The 24,590-nt window shown below is 32.4% G+C and overlaps 2 protein-coding genes across 4 annotated transcripts; one reads left to right on the top strand and one right to left on the bottom strand.

The window, feature by feature from the left end:
- Positions 1-3,943: 3,943 nt before the first annotated feature.
- LOC101247434 (probable LRR receptor-like serine/threonine-protein kinase IRK) lies at positions 3,944-8,157 on the bottom strand. The gene is made up of 2 exons (XM_004241036.4): positions 6,194-8,157; positions 3,944-5,654 (listed from the first exon to the last, which is right to left on the bottom strand). Exons 1-2 carry the CDS (start codon positions 7,660-7,662, stop codon positions 4,208-4,210), a joined length of 2,916 nt encoding a protein of 971 aa, XP_004241084.1. The 5' UTR covers positions 7,663-8,157; the 3' UTR covers positions 3,944-4,207.
- A 6,162-nt stretch (positions 8,158-14,319) lies between these two features.
- On the top strand, positions 14,320-22,905 carry LOC101248684 (uncharacterized). Of its 3 annotated transcripts, none has more exons than XM_004240798.4 (12): positions 14,320-14,542; positions 14,654-14,752; positions 14,841-15,011; positions 16,608-16,673; positions 19,043-19,108; positions 19,951-20,067; positions 20,370-20,515; positions 20,641-20,731; positions 20,855-20,923; positions 21,341-21,432; positions 22,104-22,167; positions 22,557-22,905. In XM_004240798.4, the coding sequence occupies exons 1-12, from the start codon at positions 14,468-14,470 to the stop codon at positions 22,659-22,661; spliced, it is 1,161 nt and encodes a 386-aa protein (XP_004240846.1). In that variant the 5' UTR covers positions 14,320-14,467; the 3' UTR covers positions 22,662-22,905. The 3 variants fall into 3 exon arrangements, with proteins under 3 accessions (XP_004240846.1, XP_010322113.1, XP_010322114.1); XM_010323811.3 differs by having other exon boundaries at positions 14,365-14,542; positions 19,043-19,126; XM_010323812.3 differs by lacking the exon at positions 19,951-20,067 and having other exon boundaries at positions 14,365-14,542.
- The last annotated feature ends 1,685 nt before the right edge of the window (positions 22,906-24,590 follow it).

Here is a 24,590-nt window from a genome sequence, read left to right as displayed (position 1 = left end):
TTTTGAGTTTAAAGCTAAACATAAAAGTACTTTTTGTAAAATATAAAAAATTGGAAATGAAATCCTACATTTAGAAAAATTGAAGCCTTATTCAAATTTTATAAATAAATACCGGTAAGAAAAAATCTTTTTGACCAGAATATTTATCAAAATTTAATTGAAATGATATTTTTACCTATATTATTTTAATCAAAGTTTCAAATAGCATGATCAAACGCCCATAAGTTGAGCATTGTATGTGGAGGCAATGTGTAGGGTATTTAGTTGTATTAGGGCATGTTTTTGTGAACATAACAAATGAAAATGTTTGGTGTGCAATTGCATGTCCACTCTCAACTCCCAATAAAGCAAACCCATACTTACTCTCTAAAAAGAAGAACAATTTAGGCATGTCCTTCATTGAGTGCACCATCGCACTATTCTTATGGACCCATAACCATTACTTTTCATCATCTCGAAGAATTATTCAAAATCGAATATATTTTCATTTTCTTTTTTCATTACAAACAAATAATGATGCAGCTGCTTATTCACCTCTTTTTGCCACACGGCTCATCGCCTTTTCGATGCTGAGGGTTCATTTGAATCTCTTTTAACGGAATATTATATTTTTAGGTTAAATCTATCAGTGATTTTAAAGTTAGCACAATTTTCACTTAGACACTTAAATTAGACTTTATTTATTTTAGACACTTAATATGAGGCCCTGATGTGTTATTTTAACACATTTTTACATTCAATAAAAATATGATGGTGAGTGTATTATACTCGCGAATGATGTGTAAAATGTGAAATTAAATGATGACACTTGTCATTTTGTTCAAAATAATTCTTAAATGATAAGCTATCAATTTTTTTAAAAAAAGATGATCAATGGATCGATGAAACGTGACATTTCTTCCGAAATAATAAAAAAAAAGATTAAATCACCTTAAAAAATCTTTTGGAGAAGCATATTCTACCCCATCCAACTCATGGTCTTCTCACTGCGCACACCCTTTTAGTGAACTTGTGTAACTCAAATTTTTTCAAATAAATGCAGATTGCATAAAAAAAAATTAAGCAATCTTATTTTATATTTCCTTCTTCTTCCCCATTTTTCGATCACCATTTTCTCTCTATATATAGAGAGAGGGGAAGTGCTAATTGATCAGAAAATTTGGTCAAAACTTAGCCAAAAAATATTTAAAAATTAGAATAAACTGATCTATTTTTCATTTTTTAATTAAAAGACATTAAAATTAAAAGAGTAAAAATATTTTAAAAAGTAAAATATCATTCTGGCTAAAAAAATTAAATAGATATTGGATTCCCTTTTGACAATTTGTGTGTTTATTTTTGATATTTTAATGAAAATTATGGCTTCATCAATATTTGTTGATTTGTAATTTAAACTCAACTTTTAATTGGACTAACATAGATGTATTTGATCACTAATAAGCCCTAGCTGCATATATGGTCCAACACCTACTTGTGTAGTCATACTTTGGACTTAGCATACCATTACTGCTTTGATTTTCTTCAAGAAACTTTGTCTCTTTTTATTTTATTGATGTAGGACTGAAATATATATAATTTTTTAAAAAGAATAATTGCAAAATGCATAAAAAGAACCTTCTGCCCCTCCTTTTCCATCAATTCAAGAATTTTTTCATTTTATTTATCCTTCAAAATAAATAGTCAGGTAGCTTTCGTCACATCTTTTTTTACTATTCATTGCATGTCGTTTAACGTTTTGGCACATTCATAAAATGAACTTGTTTCTTTTTAAAGGTATTCAACGAATATGTTTAATATCATTTGAGTTAATGTTATTATACTTAAAGTTATTAAAAATTTTAATAATATTTATATAATATGTTAATTATAAATAATCATATTTATATTATTGTCACTAATACTATACTATTGCTATTAAATAATCATCGCAATTTTTTTTATTTTTGGTATTTGCAATTCAAAGATTTATGTCAGACTATTCATCGGCCAACTACTTCATTAATACCTTTGCATGGTCCAATTCATACTATACTGACTCAAACTTTGGACTTAGCATATCATTAATTCTTTGGCGCCTTTCTTCAAGAAATTCGTTTACTATTATTAATTGTTTTTTATGTTTAATTGATTTTTCACAGTTGTTAGGACTAAATTTGGAATTTGGACAGGAATATTAGAACGTTCCTTAACAAAAATATCTTTGCACTCGAGATATTCGGTAAAAATGAAGAATTACTTTTACAGAGTCACTTTATAGTCAGGGGATTCATCTGTCTATTTTTTTGGTGAAAAATTATATTATTCTTTTAGATATATATATATATATAATAGATGTCCAACCTCCTTATTGAACCACGTATATTGAAAATTCTAACTATGCCATTAATACTTACCACTACATCGCAAGTAATTTCTTCAAGAAATTCGTTGTCTTAAAAGAATATTTTTTTAAATGTTGATGTTGGACGTTGGGGCTTGTAGGTTCTAGGAGGAGGAGCCATTTGTCTAGCTTTAATTTCTAGAAGACTTCTTTTAAGATTCTTTTCCAGTGAGTAATTTATAGTAGAGTACTGGAATGAGAAGCTTAATTGTAAGAAGCATGTGCTACTTCATGATGATGAAAAATGCCAAATAAATTAGGTTTTCTTGGGCCAAACAAACTTATTGCACGCCAGAGTTGCAACAATATTATCACTAGTAGTTTTGAGACAACTCAAATTAGTTTTCTAAATCACATGGCTTTCCAATTTTAGTCACATTATCTCAACCACCATTCTACAATATAATTTTTTGCTACTCAGATTTTTGTTATAAAATCTACTAGTACATGTTATGTTATTGTTAACTAGTTATAAAAAAAGTCTAGTTGTATGAAGAAAAAAACAGCTAAGCCATCGTGCATCTATTTATGTATATATAGTAGATGTAAAATTCTTTTATTGACAATTTTAGTTCCACTAATAACGTGGTATATAATCGAGATGTGCACCATAAGACCCAACCCAGTGACTAGTAAGACTCTGCTTCATCCTGCTTTTTGTTTGACAATAAAAAAGAAAAGGAACAAAGAACAAATATATCGTATATGATATGCCAGATATCCTCGTTATACTTTTGGGACATTGATGTTTTTGCCGTTCAAAAACTAAAGCATATATACTCTTCACGCAATTTTATCCTCCGATTCGGTGGATAAAATTATGATATTTATATGTCCGTCGGTATAAAGGGTATATCCGTTAGTATAAAGGGTATATATGCTCTAATTTTTTGACAATAAAGACACTAATATTCCAAAAATATGTACATAACCATTCACGATAATTCAGAGATATATTTTTTTTTCCTAAAAAGAAAGATAATATCTTAAAAGAGTAAAATTCCAAGTGATATAAAGACATTGAAGAAGGACGAAAGCCATGTGAGTTTCAGCGGCTAGTAGAAAGAGTAGATAAAAGCAAAAGACCAAAAAATGTGTATTTTTAAATAACATAAGTTAGTAGTAGAACCTAAAGACAAGACAATTGTATCTATTTAAAAATAGACAACACTGTATGCACCATTTTCTCTATTTTATTTTATTTTTTGTCTATATTTTCTCCAACAATATTCTAATCATCATCACTGAGATTATTTTCTTTATAAGTAGTGGGAGATAAGAATCTTAAAGGCCCTCACCCTATCAAGTATCAAATCCCTTTTTTGACTTTACAATATATTAAGATTATTTTGCTGTGAACTTCAGAAAACAAAAAAAGACTGACCAAACATGGATTGCCAATTCTTTCCTTTTTTTTTTGTAACAATAATTGAAAACACAACCTGGATATTAAACTGCAGAGTACTTTTTCTGCTTTGACAAGTCATATTCCAATCAAACAGACATATAATAGTGCTTGTTTGATCATTTTGTCATGAAATATACTTATTGGCACATCCACTATCAACCTTTGGAACTTACTTTCATTTGAACAAACACAAGAGGTTACATGTTAGAATCAGTTGTTACATAAACTTGAAATAAAGGATAAGTGAGATCCTCACATACTAAAACCCGGTGAAAAGGAATCCGGTAACCCAGAAGAACAGAGAACCAAGAACATTGGAGAAAAAAAAATGAACACCATAACATGAATAGATCAGGCGGATTCTTCTTCTCCGGGACTAATAGCATATGTTAAAATTTCCCATCAGTTTTAATGGGATATCATACTAGTTCCTCTTGGCCTTCTGAAGGCCATCTGATCATTTCCAATAGGTTAACCACTTCTGCCATATTAGGCCTGTTTGAAGGGACTTGTGATGTGCAGATTAAACCCAACTTCATCACAGGAATCGCTTCCTCCGCTGGAAATTTTCCATGTAGCCTCTTGTCAACACACTCTTCCACCTTGCCTTCTTCCAATGCACCCCTTACCATGTCACACAATACAATAACATCGTCTTCCATGTACTCAACCGGTTTCTTTCCAGTGACTATCTCCAGAACAAGAACTCCAAACCCATACACATCGCACTTATCAGTTATCTTCACAGTCTTGCATGCGAATTCAGGTGCCATGTAACCGAGTGCACTTTGAATTTTGCTGCTCAAAACATATCGGTCTAGCATTGGTAACAGCCTTGCTAACCCATAATCTGCAACTTTAGGATCACCAGAGCTGTCGATCAAAATATTGCTGGACTTGAGGTTGTAGTGAATTATGTTCATTTGATGTAAGTTAGCCAAGCCTTTCGCTGTCCCAAGAATAACGTTGAACCGCTCATTCCATGAGAGCAAGTTCTTACTAGAACCTTCATGGATATGCTGATATAAATTTCCACCAGTTATGAATTCATATATAAGTAGCTGTAGTGATGGTGTCCAATAATAACCTTGAAGAGCCACAAGATTAGGGTGATGAATTTTTCCCAATTTCTTAACCTCCTTTTCGAAGTCTACCTGAGACTTAACAAGACCTGATACAGTAAGCTTCTTAATGGCCACAGGCATCCCATCTCCGAGGACAGTGCGATAAACGGCTCCAAAACCACCACGTCCGAGCTCACAATCCTTGTTAAGCAGAGCATGTGACCCTGTGCTGAAGTCAAGTTCGCCTGAAAACATGACAAGCTTACCAGAATTTGCATCTGTACTCTGTGAGGGGCTATAGTCATCTCCACCAGAAAATGTAAGGGTGGCAGCAGAGTGAGATGTTGCAGACCGTACACGAAGATTTAGCACAGTAATGGCAATAACACCAACAACAATAATAGCAGCTGCACTAATGGCAATGAGGGCAGAGATGCTTAGAATTTTCTTTTCGTGGCGCACAGTCGGAGGGATAGTACCAGGAATAGATTCTGTGGAGTTGGGATTCAGAACGATTGGTTTAGGGAGGACAGTTGGACAAGACCTATTAGCAGCAGCTCCACAAAGAGATGGATTGGCTGACACTGAATAGGGAGAAATAGTGTTAAAAAAACCACCAGAAGGCAGTTCGCCCTTCAACTGGTTGTGTGAGATGTTAAACAACTCGAGGTGACCAAGATTTACCAGCTGCTTTGGTAAGATTCCGGTTAATTTGTTGAAGGAAAGGTCAACATTTTGTAGTTTAGATAGTTTAGCAAGGGTTGCAGGTAAAGGGCCAGTTAAACCATTATGTGACAGAGACCTGCCAAGTTGATGGAAACAAAACGATTAGCCAAGCTTTAAGGAAAGCTGATATACAAAGACTACATCATAAATAAATTTACAGGCTACGTCGCATAAAAACATCGAAAACCAGCTAATATGAGCTACATTATACTTTATAAAAAATATCAAGTATAGGAAATTGCCTTATCTAGAAAAAAAAGGATATTATCTTAAAATCATACACTAGAAGCTACTAGATTAACTCAATATGGGAAACTCATAATGATTGCTAGAAGCTTAGAACTAACAAATTAGTAGAACTTGATAAAGAATCTCTAATATAAGGATTTGTGCTTGATTTAGTCACTAGAAATTTGACAAGCCAAAACAACGTTTTCTGAGAGGAAACTGCGGGAAAAAAAATGCAAATGCTAGATCCTTAATTATCAAACTATATATCAATCAGGTTCTTCTGTACAGCAACTTACCACTACGGTGTCCTTATGAAAACCTCCAAGCAGAGAGATTATCTCAAACGAAGATATAAATGAACAATAAAGAGAAACAAGAACTTACAAGGACAAAAGTGCAGAACAGTTTCCAATAGAAGTAGGAATTTCTCCTGTCAAGGCATTCTTCTCCAGTTTCAGTTCCCTGAGAGAATAGGCTCCTCCAAGCTCCAGAGGGATACTACCATTTAACTGATTCTCGCTTAAGTCAAGAACATCCAATGACTTCAGGTGGCCAACAGTCTCAGGAATGTTCCCTACAAGTGAATTTCTAGATAAATTCAACGACTGCAAGCTGTGAAAATCACCAATGGCAAGTGGAATTTCACCAGCTAACTCATTGCGAGAGATATCAAGAGCTAGAAGCTTTTGACGAGAGTTGTCCAGTGAAGAAGCAAATGCATTCTTCAAGCCCCCACTTAATTTATTCTCAGAAAACAGAACTTGCCGCAATCCTAATTTGAATACCCAAGGAGGAAGATCACCTGTCAATGAGTTGTGACTAACATCTAGTGCCATAAGATTTACACAACTGCTCATTGACTTAGGCAAGTCCCCAGAAATACCATTTCGCGACACGTTCAGTAATTTCAGAGATTGAAGCTTCCCAGCTGAATTCGGTAACTGACCAGAAAAGTTGTTCCCCGAAAGATCAAGCATCTCAAGGCTTTTCATTTCTCCAATCCATTCAGGTACAGTACCAACTAATGCATTGTGTTTCAGAATCAACTCATTACACAAACTAAGCATCTGCATTGTTTTTGGAAGTTCTCCAGTGAAATAATTTTCACTCAAATCAATTGACCTCAACAACAAACAACTTCCAATTCCATCTGGAACTTCACCTTTGAGATGATTTTTCCTCAAATTTATTGCTCTCAAATTATACATACCTTCAATCCCTACTGGAATTTCACCATCCAGCAAATTATCTGACAGATCAAGTGACCTTAGCCCATTCAAAGACCAAATTCCAGAAGGTAACAATCCTGAAAACTGATTTGAGGACAAGTTTAAAGACCCCAATGCCACACATGAGTTCAAACTTTCTGGAACTTTCCCTGAAAACTTATTCTTGGCCAAAGAAATTGATCTCAAAGGCCCACATTGTTCAAAAAAATCACCCGGAATCGTCCCAAATAAATTATTCTCACTCAAGTCAAGAATCCTCAGATAAGCAAGTTGAACAACACTGCTACTTATACTCCCTGTAAAATTATTCTTTGCAAGCGAAAGCTTTCGAAGAAACTGCAACCTCATAAGGCCTCTACTAATCTTACCTGAAAGCCCAAACCCATCAAGAACAATCTGAGAGACTCTATTGGATCTGGGGTTGCAATGGATACCATCCCAGCCGCAGGGGCTATCATCTTCTTCATTCCAAGACACCAACTTCCCTTGTGGATCTTGAACATCAGCCTTAAATACCATCAACCCCAGTATATCATCATTAAAAGATAAGTTCAAGGCTTTAACAGAAATAGGAGATACTAAAATACACAATATTACTATACCAAAAACCTTCCTCATTTCCATTCTCCCAGCTCAATAATCACAAAGAAATATATAAGTTACTCATAATCCCATCAGCAACCCCAAATGGATATACATAATCATAAACAAGAACAAGCAAAAAAAATACAATCTTTAGCACAAGAAGAACGTAACGGCCAATAAAATGGGTAAGAAAAAAAAGTTAAAAAAACACCGAGTTCTTAAAAAACCCTAGAAATTCGGAAAGAGTGAATTTTTACTGAAACGAAGTGGAGAAGAAGAAAATGTAGATGAATGAGTGGAAGAAACAGTTGAATTTTGGCAGGAGAAAAAAGGGAAATCTGAATGGAAGAAAAAAGGAGATAACGTGAGTGTTTCGCCGGAAAATGTAAAACGGCGGTGAAGTCGAAGGTTATTTATTCGCCGGAGAAAGTAGTTAAAAGTAAAGTGTTACCGGAGACGGCGGGTGAGTGGAAGCATTTATTAACGTTGTCTCTCACACACAGTTACAGAGTGTATTAATTAACGGGAAAATGAAAGGAAGAAGGGAGTGGGTGAGTGCTTTTATTAATGACGACACGTGGCATTGTATGGTCGGTTATGGTGAGTCTGATGTGGCAGATACACGTAAGTCAATGTCAGAATAGAAGGAAACAAGGGTGTTAATTAATTTTGGATATTAATTAACAAACTCCACATGATGATTTAAACACACTTCATATACTCACTATTTATTTATTTATTTATTTATTTATTGAGCATTAACTAAAATTTTTGGATGTGTCTTTGAGTCAAGTAATTTTGGAGTATATTTTTCCATCGGGTTATATTGCTTGATTAATATTGATTTGATATATTTTTAAGAAAGAAAAAGAATTGAGGTTTGATTATTGCTCCCTCTTATTGATATTAATTATATGTATATTGCTATTATATATACTCTCTCCATTTTTATTTGTGTATATGTTAGTGAAAATGATTTTTTAAAAAAATTTAAACTATATGGAATGAATAAAAATATTTTTTATTTAAATTTGGCTTAAAATATAAATTTATCGCTAATCTGGTACAAAAAGGCCCTATAGTTACCGAATTGGTCGAAATGTTATTTTCCAAATAAATATATTAATTCTTTTCTTTTAAATACATCCTTTTTCTAATTAAAATATTATTAAAGAATTCTATTCTTATTTTATTTCTTTTAAAATCACTTTGACAAATAAAAATGTAGAAAAGAAATTTCTTTTCTTCTTAATCTCATATTATCAATTAAAATAGAATAACTTACTCTTTCGTTGAATAATATATGTCATATATATAAGATTATAGTATATCATTAATTTTTATTACATAATGACAAAAATAAATATAATAAAATAAAAATGTTTTTACTTTTTTTTAATTGAAGTAGGATAAGTATTTTCTAATTTTAAAACTTTTAAAAAAAACAATGTTTTTAAAAAGAAATAAATAATATGTGTATTTAAAAGAGGAAAAAAACATAAGTAGCTCCCAACTATGCTCAAAATTCCAGAGACACAATTATACTATATTGAGGTACTATTATCCACCTGAACTTATTTTATAAATAATTTTCTACCATTTTTTGGCCTACATGGCACTATCAACCAAGATAGCTTGAAAAAAATCAGCAGCACGCACTGGGTCTACAACATAGTGTTACGTAGATCGAAAAGAGGTAGAAAATTATTTATATAATAAGTTTAAGAGGTAAATAGGATCTTAGTATAATATGAGTGTATCTCTGAAATTTCAGGCATAGGTTGAGAGCTAATTATGGATTTTGCCTGTTTAGAAAATATGCATTTTGATCCATTATATAAGTGAAAATGCACAAGTACCCCCTCAACCTATGCTCGAAATCTCAGAGACACACTTATACCATACTAAGATCCTATTACGTCTCTGAACTTATTTTATAAGTAGTTTTCTACCACTTTTCGGCCTACGTAACACTAACTTGAAAAAAGAGTCAATCAGCGTTGGGCCCACAAGATAGTGTCACGTAGACCGGAGGGGTAGAAAATTATTAATAAAATAAGTTCAGGGGGCAATAGGACCTTAGTATAGTATAAGTGTTTCTTTGAGATTTCGGGCATAGATTGCGGTGGTACTTCTGCATTATCCTATTAAATAACAATAGAAATATTTTTGAATCAAAATATTGACGATAAGGATATTTTTGAACTAAACCATAAACTGGAGATATTTTCTGACTATGATAATAAAAATGAGAAGTAATTAAAAATTTGATTGAATAAAGGATAAATATGAAAAAAGCCTTAATAATTTATTTAGTATGAACCAAAGAGAGTACTATTTTCTATTGTTATTTAATATGAAGGATACGTATAAGGAAAAATGTAAAAAGTAAATAAATTTACTACATAAACAAGTAAAATCAAATAGTTATTCTTTACATAAAAGTCAAAGAAAAATGAAACGAATGGAGTATCTTCCCAAAATCAAAAGATTACACTTCAAACAATTAATCTAGTGAAAGTATCTTTGCCACTTAACCTTCTTTTTATTAAAAAATTTAATAAAATTACAGATTCGAAATTCAACTGTCATGGATAAGATACAAATTCAGATTGCTACTAAAATTATGTTACAAGTCTTATGAGGTGGGACATAAAATATTCATTAGTGGTTTGAAGACAAACTTTGTTTCCATCATTATAACATGAAACAAAAGTACCTCTGTTTTTCTCATTTTTTGTCACGATGTCATGTCATGCGTTTCCAAATGAGCATGATCAATTCATGTTTTATATAAAACACAATCAATATTGACTTATAATTTGGATCAATAAGAGTAATAATTTTATATTTGTGCTTTCTATTATACAGTTAGAGTTGTTGAATTGTTGAGATTTAGGGGTGGATGATATGGTAGTTGTAAATTTTAATATCATAATTTTGGTATTTAATTTTTAAAATATTATATGTTATCATACCAATTTAATTCGGTATGATTTGATATATTAATGTTTAATTTTGGTATTTTATGATATGGTAAATCGATAATCATAATTTGTTCAACTTCAACTAGTATATATTCGTATAATAGAGTACTAGAGTATTATGACTTCATCAACTAAAAGAAGGTCTCAAATATTTCGTACATTACATTACACATATAGAAAGGCATAAAGTGACACATGAACTTGTCCTGAATTTTCAAAAAAAAAAAACATTTTAACTATGCGGACGTGCTATTACCCCACCAAACAGTCTTGAATTGACATTATTATATCATTTTTTGTTTACATGACATAGAGCGTGTGCACTCTCTCAAATAGAGTGAGCAACCTAAAATAACTAATATGTAGTTTAACTACAAATATTTTAATTTTTTTCTTATTATTTTACTTTTTATATTTTCTCTTTCTTACTTACTGCAACTTCACTTTTTTTTTATTACTATTAGATTTACTCTCTTTAATTTTAAAATCTTATTTAAATATTTTCTTGTATTTCGAACAAATTGATAAACCCATTAGATTTCAAGATGATACGGAAGTTTCATATAGTTTTTGCATCCGATTTCAATCAAGTTATTTCAATTTTTGAGAAATTCATTAATTTTTTTAAATTATCATTTCTAGTTTTGAAGTTATAATGAAAATGAGTAATTGATGTTTAGACTAATGTTACCTTCAGAATTTTTAAATATTCTTTATAAAAAAATTGTTATCAATAAAGATATTTTGTACACCTAATTATTGCAAAATCCATTGCTTTAGACTGTACCACATCCCAAATGATGGATGATTTTATTACTAGAATGAATGTTTCAATATAGTCATGTCCTTCGAGTTGGCAACAAAACATTCTTTGCAACACTCAAGGTTACCAATTCTTTTTGTTTAATCTGAAATATGGATCCATTTCCCTCCTAAAATATTAAGGCGTTAGAGCTGGATAGTCCATAAAAGGTGAAGTAGTAGGCAGACCTGAATTGAGTATGGATGAACTATATATAAAGTTAGTAACGGGGTAATTATGATTTACATATAGAGGCGTAAATTTTAAATGGAAGGTTGAATTCATCGAAGCCCACGTAACATATAATATACATACGACCTAACACCTTATTTAGGTAGCAAAAAAACCCATAAAGATGTACGAGATTCTTAATTAAATTTATATTTTTCTTATATGATTGAATATGTAAGGAACAAAAACACTTGATAGAACATAATATTCTTTGAGGGTATTCAAAGTTTGTTCTTTTATGAGATATACACAGTTGTTTAGTGAGGTGTTTAAAAAGACCGCTACATCTACGATTTTGGACCAAAACAATCCACTTTTTGCATACATACATGGAGGACCATTTGAGTATAAATATATATATCAAAGACTAAAATAATAAAAAAATTACTGAAATACACGTTTTATATTTCTCTTATTTTCAATATTCTCTTTTATTTTTAAAAATCTCTAAATCCCTTATTTCTTTAATGTCGGTAAAATGAATCCATTTTTTGGTGACCCATCCAAACTTTCCATGTTTTAATGGGTTGGGAGAGTGATTTTTCACATGGATAAAATATGGGTTGATACCCATATTTGACCCATAAAAATATAGGTAAAATATGGATAAATTATGAATAAAATATGGGTAAAGTATGAACTAGTTAAATGAGTTGTACTTCTAACTTCTATTCACTCAAAATTCATGATATCACCAAAAATATATAATTTAAATAATACATTTCTTTTGTTAATTGTAATTATATTTTATTTATTTATTTAATTTTATATTGGATAATCAATAATAGTGTATTACGCAAATTCATGTATTAGTATTGACATTGCTTAAAGTGTATTAAGTATGTTTTAGTCCTAAAATGCAAAAAATCATTTACTTTGAAATTAAAAAAAATCATCTTGTTATTACATAAATTTGTTTTATATTGAAAAGTTATAGGATTTTTTATTTTATTTTTATGATACACTAAAACTAAATTAAGCATGTTTAACATTTCATTTAAAAAAAAAAACTAAAATATCTTCTCCATATTGAATTCTTAAGTAAAGTACTATTTATCCATAAAAATATGAATAAAATTAAATATGGGTAAACTAGTATTTTACCCGACCCATTTATTACCCAACTTATTTTTACTCATATCAAATATGGGAGGGTTGAATGATTACCCATTTTATGTTTACCCCATTTTCAACCCGCCCACATTTGATCCAATTCGCCCAATTGTCACCTCTAAATGTATCCGAGCTACATATTACATATCAAGTTTATTTTATAGTGTATTCGAGGTAGTTTTTAATGTATTCGAGCAGCATATTATGTATCGAGCTAGTTTTTAATGTTTCTGAGTTACATATTATGTATCCGATTTATGTCATAATGTATTTGAGATACTCTTTAATGTATCCGAACTAAATATTATGTATTCAATTTATGTTAGTACTTTTTAAGGAATTAATATAATTATAAACTAAAAAGAGATGGATTATAATTTCATATTAAAACTATGTGATTTCTAAAATTTATCCTAAAATAATGCAACCCTCATACATTCATGGGATAATTGTATAAAATGACAAACTAATAATGTAAAATAGATACAGTAGTTACCGTTTGATTTATTTGTGTTCCATAGCAAACTGTTTGTCAGTCGCTCTCTCCTTATATTTTCGGTCGCCACTCTCCCTCTCTCGCTTGCTTCTCTCGCTTTATACAATAGAAGTGTATAAATTGCGTTTCTGTTTATATAAAGCGAGAGAAAATTGTATATATACACATGCAAATACATATTCTTCGTCCTATACATTTATAATTATACAATACAAATTTTTTCCTGCCCAAGTCTCTTTTGTCTTTCTCTTTTTTTTTTCGTTTTATACAAATTAAAATTGTATATAATTTCTCTCTTTCTCGTTTTATACAATTCAATTTAATTGTATATTCCATGCCCAAATCTCTTTTGCCTTTCTCTGGCTCTTTCTCGTTTTATACAAATTCAAATTGTATATAATCGTCCTATATAGCTATAATTATACAATACAACAAGGAATCAACATCATAAACAGATGCAAATCTTTGTCATTGAGAATTTTCTTAAGAAAAAGTTTTAGTATCTTGTATCGATACAACGGTTAATCTTCTGTTTAATGTTCACCTTCTTCCCTTTTCTCCTCACCTCTTGCAATGTCTCCTTCAATTTTTTCTCCTCCTCTGGAGAAATAGGCTGAGTAAAGTAAACAAAAAGATAAGAATCACATATCTAACTATAAGGAAATAACAAATTAGGACAACTAGATAAAGTAACATATACATATTACTGCAAGCAATTAAAGTCTTGTATCGATACAACAATTAACCGACCCAAGTCCTTAAAGTAGTACTCAAAGCATCATTCATTACATTATGCAGAATATTCTTTCTCATTTTATACAATTCGATTCAATTGTATATTTTCTGTCCAAGTCTCTTTTGTCTTTTTCCCTTTCTCGTTTTATACCATTCGATTCAATTGTATATGTCTAGTGAATTATACATATATATGTTTGCTAAAAGTATAATTATGCAAACTTTGCTATAACATACAAATATAAATTTTGTGTTTGCTATATATGAAAGTTGTCCATCGATAATCACCGCTTTGATCACTGGGCTTAAATCCTTGGCAACTCTAAATACATATGGCCCGTTTTCAACATGGGCATAACATTCCCAATGATGCTCCGGCCCACAACCGGGAAAACAAAACCCTACAAAATCCGTTTTTTTTTGGTGAATTTGAACAATTGAAGTGAAGTTGAAGAAGTAAACATACCAAATAATTGAACCATGGCAGCTGCAGATCGCAAGCAAAACATTGTTTCAGCTCTATGCAAGCACCTTTCAACGTTGTCATTAGACCCTGTAAGATTTTTAGTCCTCAAATTTTATATAGTATGCAATGATTAAGTTGAAATGTATGTTGTAAATTGAATATCAGTGTTAACGGATTATTTTTGATGCTAAACTATGCAGAATTCGTATTCAACTAATTTGGATAAAGACATTAAAAGCTTGTGTATAGACATTTTCAATTCTTCCCCAAGTGGGCCGTCTATCACAAAAGATAATGAGGTAATATTTCAACAGTTCCTAGTTTTCTGTATTGAGTTTTTGATTTTTTTAGTTCCAATTTGACATTGAAATCAAATTTTCATTCTAGTTAATGAAGTGGATCGAATTTGCGAGTAACTTCCCTGTTGATTCTGGGACAAGCCTTAAAGCTCTAAGTGAGTTGAATGAGGATTTGAGTAAGAAGTCTGTTATTTTGGGCAACGGGTTGAAGATTTCAGAAGCTGATATTGTTGTCTTTGCCGCTGTGCATTCATCCGTGGTATACATTTCCTTCTCTTTAGGTGCTTTTGGTTTGAGGAAAATATTTTCAGTGGGGAATGTTTTAATTTACTTATTTTTGAGTGCTTGGTTAGGTATGAAAGTAGGTGACATATGGTAATTATGCAAGCAGTAGTATTGGAATAAATATTGCTGCAATAACAACATATCCAGTGTAATCCGGGTCTGGGAGGGTGGGTACGCGGACCTTAATCCTACCTTTGTGGGGTAGAGACGTTCCCAATAGACCCTCGGCTCAAGAAAATTGTTATTCAGACCATGTATGAAAAATATTCTAGAGTAAAAAGTTAGGATGAAAATATTGAAAAAGAAAAACACTGACAACAATAATAGTGAAGGTAACCAAAGTAAAAGTAACATAGATAATAATGAAAATGAAGAATAAGATAAGCAAAATACTGACAACAATATAGTAAAGATAAGCAGAATATAAGTAGCCATAATAGTAATGAAAATGAAGAATAAAGATAATGCTGGCATTATAAATTGTAATTGAAGCAAGTAATATTAAACAACCACCAAAGGATCTGGTGTAGGGGATGAGACTGCTCTCCTCTAACTAGATGTCTCGGATTCAAGCCCTAAGTATCCTTGGTAGGGAGTGCTTCCCCCCCCCCCCCCCCCCCCCCGAATGGGGCCCTACGCGGTGTGAATCCGGATAACTCCGGCTCAAATTTGGGTACCGAACACCAGATGAGAAACCCCCAAAAAAAGTAATATGATCAAGAGTTCATCAAACTGACCTCCAATAAAGAAGGATACAATTATGTAGCAGATGCCTTTTATGTACAAGCATATAGAATAAGTTTGTGACCTTATGCACCACTATAAGGTCACAAGACTTCTTTGGAGTTACTTTTTGCAATACTTGGCACATATTGGACTATGACAAACTCCATGATGGACTGCTGCATAGTTTGAATAGAGCGCGTCTCAACAAGGAATCCCAAAATACTATTCATCAAGCTATTTGGTGGACAGTTTTGATTAAAGAAATAGCAGGATTTTTGAAGGAAAAGAAGAAATATATTTGGCCTTAACGGCTTAAACACATATGTATTTTCTTGCAAGCATTTTTTTTGCAGCCTATTCCTTGTACATGATGTAGATGCAATGCTAAGTACAATTGAGGAATTGCACTTTTATGTAATTATTTGGATTATTGCAAGTCATCTATAAAGTCTCTTATTACTTGTCTGATCAGTAATATTGAATGAGAGTTCAGATACGTGCGAAAGAAAAATTTTCTGCAAATATGTCTCTTGGAAATGTTTTTTTAATCTTCCCTTGGAGATGATTTTTTTTAAGTAAAACATTTTCTGGCATACAAAATACACCCTTAAAGTTATGTTTTACTCAAACATGATATTTGATTTTCATGTTAGGCATAAATGTTAAAGATTCTATTGACTTTAGTCAATTAGGTTCTTATTTTCTCTGTTTTAACTGTATGCGAGGTGGTTTCTTAGTTGTTCAGCTTTGTCTGTTCCTTAATTGAAAGATATTGTTGTTTTGGATATAAACGTTCTCGGTTCACTCTCTATTCTAACATGCTATCATAATTCTCTGCCACCAGATCAGTCTTTCAAACTCTGACAGAAACAAATTGCCGTACTTGCTTAGATGGATGGACTATATCCAGGTATACTAGAGTTTGTGTCAGATTTTTAGATTTTCATATTGAAATTTAGATAGTGGTAATATATGGAAACCAGGATCTTCATCCTGCAGTATATAGTGTCAAATGAAAGGCTTACATGATGGCCTAGATGTGGTGAGTCTGGCGATGCCTGCTGGTTGCTCTACAGTCTACTTAAGATAGAACTTTCAACTGATTTGCCATGATTATCTGTGACTTTCTTCAACTTGCGAAATGAGTAATTGAGAGAGGATGTAGGTTATTGAAAGGAATAAAAAAAAAGGTTGCTGACTTGCTGTCATGATTTTCCTTGTTTGGTGGTTACTATTACAATTTTGACCAGGAAATTGAAAAAACTTGTCGAGATTTGGCACACTTAATTATCATTGTAGTTGAGTGTGTTCTTTTATTAATTTGAGGGGAGAAGATATGGGGCTAATGTGTTGCTTTGTGTTCTCCAATTGTGAAAGTAAGTTCTGTACAAGGTTTTGGAGATTCACCATCACATGGAAATCGAAAAGTATTGTGCACTATGAATGTAAATGTTTATGTTAATGTATTTAGGGAATTCGACAGTGTGGACATTCCAATATACACTCATAACATTAAAAAAATAAATAGAGCTGGGTATCATAGATACTCCCTCCATTTCAATTTTTGTGGCAAAGTTTGAGCAGCGTTTAAATAGGCATGCATTTTTGTAAAGAAACAAAGACTTTTGAAAATTGTGCTCTTAAACATGCCATAATATTTCCCATTCGAAAAACATGTCATAACATTTGTGTGGCTATACTACTTTTGAAACTTGTGGGCTTAAAACATGCCATGATTTTAAGTTAAATTGTTTCCAAATTTGGAAAGCTTCGATTCTTTTGGGATCAAACTAGAAAGGAAATGCTGCAAAATAAACTGGAACGAAGGGAGTAGCTTCCTAACCTTTTCTCTTGTGTGTGTAGCTTTTTTATTTTTTTTCTATTAAACAAATAGGAAAATAACTTCCCGCGGGATTGATAGAAACGAGAGTGAAAAATATTTGCGTTTTTCACTCTTGTGTTCTAAATCTTTTAGAACAAAACAACTAGTTAACCTAGAGTATTGCAAAGTGAAATTCCCTACATTATCCTTTTGGACAAAAACATGTGAAGAAATTATTCTTTCCTTGGAAATCTCCATATTCTTAAAAAATTCTACCGCGCTCTTGATAGATTGCAATAGTATTTTAGAGTGAAAACTCTGCTGGTCTACTAACCATGCCATAAATGTTAAATTGGCTCATTTAGTTTTGTTCTTCAATTGTGTCATGTGGTATGTTTTAATTGAGTGAATGGGGCCTAAGAAGAAGTAATCATACGCTTTCAAGGGCAAATACTATAAAAAAATTATTTGGTTTTTCAACTTAATAATGCTTTTGTAGGCACAACTGGTCTCCTGGTCCTACTTTCTAGTTCATTCATTTTCTACTCCAGGGTTCTTCTAAGGCCCAGTCTTTTGGACGGCAAAAGGCGACGAGGGTTTGCCTTGCCTTGCGGCGAGGCACTCGCCTTTTTGAATTGAGGCACCACATACTACCAAAATACTTAAAATATGTAATTGCATATATAAATACCCAAAATTTGATAGCAATAACATATATTTGCAAATATTTTAATTCAAAAGGTGGTTCGCGAGCTATTGCGTAGGAGCGGGGTTTTCATTTTGGGTTGGGACCACGAAATTGAAATCTTCGAAGTGAATTTTTTAGGAAATCTTCCATGTAAGTGAAAGGGGAATAAGAAAGAAAAGTGAAAAGGTAAAGGTAACTTTTCTTTTGAGTGTAAGAAAAACATACACTTTATAAAGTGTAAGTAAAACTTACACTTTGTTTACTTACACTTTATAAAGTGGAAAAAAAGGTTCCGTTTTATATTAAAATATAGATATTAAGAGACTAACAAAAGCCGTTTGGAATATTGGATAAAACGGATTTTTTTTGCACTAAGCCTATTTTAGTTACATGCTAGAATAGTGGCTTGTTTGGGTCAATTTTATCTCTTTGTAGCTCAAATAGGTTCCGGCTCCCAAGAGACACCCTTTTGCCGTGTAGAGGGTGTCTAAATGGTCACTTATAAAGTGTATCTAGCAGTTGGTGGCAACTTTAAGTATCTATTGATGTGTTTACTTCTTCTATCATGAATTGTGAGAAATTATTTTTTTCATTGCAAGTCTAATCCATTCTAATGATGGCTTGTCCTTGCAAAATAATCACCAACTGCTTAAACAACAAATCACTTTTTGTATTAATTAAACTTTTTAAATCTTTTGCATACATTTAGTTGCTCATAGATTTATCTTGAACAAGAGCATGCGTGTTGAATTTATCTATTTTTGCGCAGACTAAAGGTGACGTCGGAGACGCATTCCAAAAAATTTTGCTGGAGAAAGTCCAATTTGAGCCACCTGTGAGTAATGCCTATATTGTAATGATCTAAGACTTTCTGAAGAATTAGCTTGAGAGCAGAGTTGATTTGCTTTTTGACTTGTTTCAACTCCATTTTCCATGCATTGCTACATTTCCAATTTCCAGAACAGGAGCAAAAACTTCCACTCTAATCACTAATTTGAACACGTTTAACGGGTTTTCAATACTGAAAGTAAAAATAGAGATATGTGATACTTTTTGGAAACTACCATGGAATATTTTATTTAAAAAGTTTCTATCATCAATAACACTTATTAATTATTATACTATCTTGATTTGAATCATTCCTTGTCTCAATTACTCCCTCTGTCCATCACTAATGTAGTGTTCTCTAATTGAACACCTTTAACGGTTTTCAAAACTGAAAGTAGAAATGGAGATATGTGATACTACATGTTGTTGCTTTTGGAAACTACCATGAAATATTTTATTTTAGAAGTTCCTATCATCAATAACCCTTTCTAATTATTATACTATCTTGATTTGAATCATTCCTTATCTAAAATACCCCCTCCGTCCTTTACTTGTTCACGTTTGACTTGGCACACCTTGGAAAAAAACAATAAATAAATGGGTAATTTTACTATATCACCTCCAATTAATTATAAGTCATCTAAATGTTGGAAAATGAATAGCATTTAATAGCCACGGTAAAAACACAATGGTAATTTATCTCGTTTATCCAAATTGGACTAGTAAAGTTGGACAACTATTTTTAGTATTCGGGACAAGTAAAGCTGGACGGAGGGAGCAACTTTTAGGCTCAACGATGCCCAAGAATGGGCTTATATTAATATCCTTTTTTCTCTGACATTGATTCAGGCAGCAAAATGTGTGAAGAAGGTAGAAGTAGAGTCAAATGCCAAAAAAACTGACACAGAGACCAAACCGGCTAGTAGTTCAGATGTTGACTCCAAAAAAAAGAACAATAGTGGCGTGGTATGTGGTTTTAGCAGTTCACCTTTCAATTGTTTTTATTCCTCCTACAATTATAACATTTTTGTTTCTTGTTCTCTAGACAGTTTGTTACAACTGTAGCGAAAAATTGTATTGCTTTCTTCAATCTGTGACAGTAGAAAATATTGTCATTTCTTATTATTAGCGTCTTTGTTGCAATCTTAGGTACTCTGGTATGACTTAATTGTTATAGTGGCACATGCTCGATGCTTCCAGTTTTTAGTTTCTCTGAAATTGCTCAAGTTTGAACAGTTTCTAACACATATCCCTTAAAATCTCTGAAGAAGAAAGCTGCTGCAGATAATCAAACTTCTGCAGAAAAGAAGTTGCCTGAGAAGGTAGATGACAAAGATAAAGATATCAGTGTTAGTTTGCTAAAATTACAGATTGGCCACATTAAAAAAGCATGGAAACATCCATCAGCTGAGAGGTATTATAGCTAATCTTTCATTTGTTTTTTGTAGTCTCTTTCCCTAAACTTGTCCCCTCCCTAGCAACTTTATACGGTTACTTAATTAGTTGTAAAACCTTTTCCTGGTTTATCCCTGTGTACAGCTTACTGGTTGAGGAGATAGATGTTGGAGAAGCAAAATGTCGGCAAGTAGTTAGTGGCCTGGCTAAGTTTTGCAGTCCAGAACAGTTAACTGTATGCTTTCTGTTGTTAAGCATTCATATGTGCCTATTTCTGGCATCTCTGAATTGTATTTGCTGTATCATTTGGGAGCTTCTATTTCTTCTAATTAATTTATTCTTGTTGTTGTGCATGCAGAATCGCCTTGTGGTGCTTGTGACAAACATGAAACCATCAAAATTACGTGATGTCATATCAGAGGGAATGGTATTATATCCCATCTTAGCTATGACCAACTTCACATTAGCATATGCTACTGAACCTTTTGCCTTGTATTAAATGATCTACTTCCTTTCCCTAATATAATTTATTTGTTTTTTCATTTGCTATGTGGATCCGGTCAAAGTGTCTGTCTAAAACTTTTGGCCTCTATGGTCCTTTTCTTTATTCAATATCTAGACGTGGTTAAGCTAGTTAGCATATCTTCCATTTAAGCAGTTTGAATTTCAGATTATTCTTGTTTGCACATAGGAAAATTTAGGTACTACTATATATGTAAAAAGATCAGTGGTGGAATGTGTAGAGTAGTCTAGCTCCAGTTAATCTTTCATAGTATTATCTCTGTTCCCCGTGCTATCTCTCATTTCTTTACGGTTAAATCTTTTTTCTTAATTTCCTTTATAGGTATTATGTGCTTCTAATGAAGATCATACTGTGGTGGAGCCTCTTGTAGCACCAGAAGGTGCCAAAGTTGGGGAATGCATCTCATTTGCTGGGTATGTTTGTAGCTAAGCCTGTTGGTATTGCATAAATTCAAATTTCTAGTTCTGTCTGCTTGATTTTTGGCACTGATTCACATAACATATATTACGTGGGATGTATTAATACAAAAATTCTTCATAAAAATAAATATTATACTAATAGAACCTTACCTTTCCTTCACAAATCATCTGTGTCATTTTCGCTTTTATTGGGCTCTGCCTTTCTGCCATTACCTGTTAAGTTCTGTCTAATGGTACAAGGATTTTGGATTATAGTTACCATCTTCTGAAGAAGCAGAGAATACAGGAAGTAAGTCTTTCAACTGGAAGGTGATTTTGTGAAAAAGGAAACATTTGAAATTTCAGTGCCATTAGATATTCAGTTGTCAGTGCTTGACTGACCTCAACATCCAATATTCTCTTTTTCCGATGTTTTTCTCCCACATTTTGATACTTATACTAATGGATGATTAGCATGTGTTTCCTCTGTGTTTTTTCTCCCACATCTTTTGATACTAATACTAATGGATAATTAGCATGTGTTTCCTCTGTGTAAGTGTGCTGTTATGCTGAATATGACATTATGACTGTCTTTTTTGGTACTATGAATTTTTAACTGAAGATGAAGATTATGTTATGGTAACAATTTACTTCATTAATTCGTGATTCTTCATTTATCTATGTAGGCATGATGGAAAACCAGAAGATGTTCTGAATCCTAAAAAGAAGCAGTTTGAGAAAATTGCTGTGGTACGTAATCTAGAATTTTATGAATATGTTAATCTTATCTAATTAGTTAATACAAATAGTCCTTATCTATCAAGGTTGGTCAACTTCCCAAACATAAGAATGCATGAGGCTTGTGAAAACTTCATGTTGCAGCTTAACAACGTTATTAAAATGAGACTGATTAGTTAGCTGGAGAGACGGGGTTGTTCTTTTACAGTTTTCAATTATTTAGCTAAAGAGCGATAGAGAGTCTGTGTTTTATGTCAGAACTGTGAAAATAAGTTCATGGTAACACTTTGAGTTATATAATATTTTGGTAAGGAAATAGAAATGTCTTTCCAAACATGGTATGAAAAATGATTACACATCATTTCCTTCTTCCATTTAGATATCTGTCATGTGAATTGCAGAACCTTTTCACTGATGACAAAGGAGTTGCTACATTCAAAGGTATCCCATTCATGACATCTGCTGGACCATGCACATCTTCGATTCCCCGAGCAACCGTCAAGTGATTGCACTTGTCAGCAGAAGAATATCATTGTAGCATCTTTGTTGGAAATGCATTGTTAAAACTCGTATGAATACCGTTCTTTTTGGGGGCTAAGGTTAGCAGAAGAGAGGGGTTTCCTGAAAAAGCATAGTAACTGATTTTGTTGTACGTGTTTAGTCTATAGTCAAAAAGAGAACTTCAAAACTAAAGCGTTGCAGATACATTTCTTCAATAGTTATAGAGTTCTCGTGGGAGTTTGGTTTTTACTTGAAGATGTGAAAATGTCATTCTTCTCATCAATTTGTTAGTGGTCATAAATGATCATTTCCATGCTCTTATTAGTCCCCCTTCTCCGACTTCAATTATAAACTCTTACTTCTTGCCCCCTTAAATGCCTACCAAGCAGGAGCAAAAAAACGAATATGTTGAATTGACCATCATAAGCTAGCTAATCATTCTCGGATTAGATTTGACAAGCGAGAGGGGGACCCTTCTCATACATGGCCTTACATGAGCCTAATGGGGATGCTAAATAGTAGAAAACTTCTACAGAGAAAAGTCTATGCCCAATAGAGAAATAGTGCAATAAAAGATGTCCATCGGTCAATGGTTAGCTCGTAGATGTAACTATTGAACCTAGATTTGTTAGATGGATTTGGTCATGTCGAATGAGAGAGCATGCACATCCTGTATGTTGTTTTTTTTGTTTATTAGATTATGTGAAATGCAATCAATCATGTCAAGTAATATCCTTTAAAATGATTTGATATGTTGGCACAAACTTGGGTGTTTTTGGACCTACATATACTAGTGTAGTGTAGAAAGATATTGGAAGTTTCACAAATTCCGTACAATATTATCTGCCGTATCACAAAATCTGGTTTCCAAGATTCATTTAGCCCAAATTGCATCTTATTTATAAAAAAAAATATCCAATCGGATCTTCCTTCATCTATTAATTAACAACTACACCACTTGGAGAAGGGAGATCCATTTTGATTTAGGAGTAAATATACTATATTTCTCTTATTTTATTTCAAGATGTGATAATACTAAGGATAAATATGGGATCTTTTTGTTACGGTATATTATTATCTTTAATCAAGATATGATTTCTTCCCAATTAAATTGAAAATCCACTCTTCCAATTCCCCAAATGAATTTTCAATAAGCATAAACAGTGTTTATTAGTTATTGAGTAAAATCTCTTCCTATGAGAACAGCGTGCATTTGACTTAATTCGGATTTGGTTTCAACCAAAAATGAAATAAGAGAATAGTTTTAATCTTTAGTTGGTGCCTGTAGTTGTTTCATTATGTATCAAAAAATGGGCTTTTTTATATTTGTTGTATAAATGAACTTTTATACTTGTTAGTGTGATATAATTTACGCCACTTATTTAAGTGCGTTCGAGTCGGGATTTGAAACCAAATCCCTTCTCAGGAGGATAGGTCGAGAGATTCAATTTTCTATTCACTTGTGGGATTTGAGCGGTTCGAAAGGGATCATCACAATTCTTCTCTTCTCGAGAATTTATACTTCCCTTATCAGTGTATAGATAACTATCTCTCGAGCAAATGTTTAGAAAAGGCTTAACATGGATTCCTAGGTATTAGAGTCCGGAGCTTAAAGGGTACAAAATATTAACAAAAATTCTAAAACGGTATATAAAAATTTATATTAACCAAAACGGTAAAATCGCTACACCAACAGCGACTTACCCCTCCGGGAAAAGCAAAATCGCTGCCTTTGCAGCGATTTTGCAAAATCTGATTTTTTCTTTTAAAAAAATGAAGCAGCGATTTATAATTTTTTTTTAAAAAAAGGAAATCGCTGCCCCAGCCGCGATTTTTCAATTTTTTTCTTTTTTAAAAAATAGGAAATCGCTGCCCCAACAGCGATTTTAAATTATTATTATTTTTAAATACAAAGAAATCGCTGCTCCCAACAG

Source organism: Solanum lycopersicum, chromosome 6 (genome assembly GCF_036512215.1).
Source record: "Solanum lycopersicum chromosome 6, SLM_r2.1".
Classification (NCBI taxonomy): Eukaryota; Viridiplantae; Streptophyta; class Magnoliopsida; order Solanales; family Solanaceae; genus Solanum; species Solanum lycopersicum.
The sequence above is the reverse complement of the archived record's forward strand: the minus strand, read 5'-3'. Positions and strand labels throughout refer to the sequence as shown.

Excerpts from the sequence above, each read along its gene's own strand:
- LOC101247434 (XM_004241036.4), bottom strand. The coding sequence starts at position 7,662 with ATGGAAATGAGGAAGGTTTTTGGTATAGTAATATTGTGTATTTTAGTA. Across the intron at positions 5,655-6,193 it reads TGTTCTGCACTTTTGTCCTT|GTCTCTGTCACATAATGGTT; the intron begins GTAAGTTCTTGT and ends TCAACTTGGCAG.
- LOC101248684 (XM_010323811.3), top strand. The coding sequence starts at position 14,468 with ATGGCAGCTGCAGATCGCAAGCAAAACATTGTTTCAGCTCTATGCAAG. Across the intron at positions 14,543-14,653 it reads CAACGTTGTCATTAGACCCT|AATTCGTATTCAACTAATTT; the intron begins GTAAGATTTTTA and ends TAAACTATGCAG. Across the intron at positions 21,433-22,103 it reads GAATGCATCTCATTTGCTGG|GCATGATGGAAAACCAGAAG; the intron begins GTATGTTTGTAG and ends TTATCTATGTAG.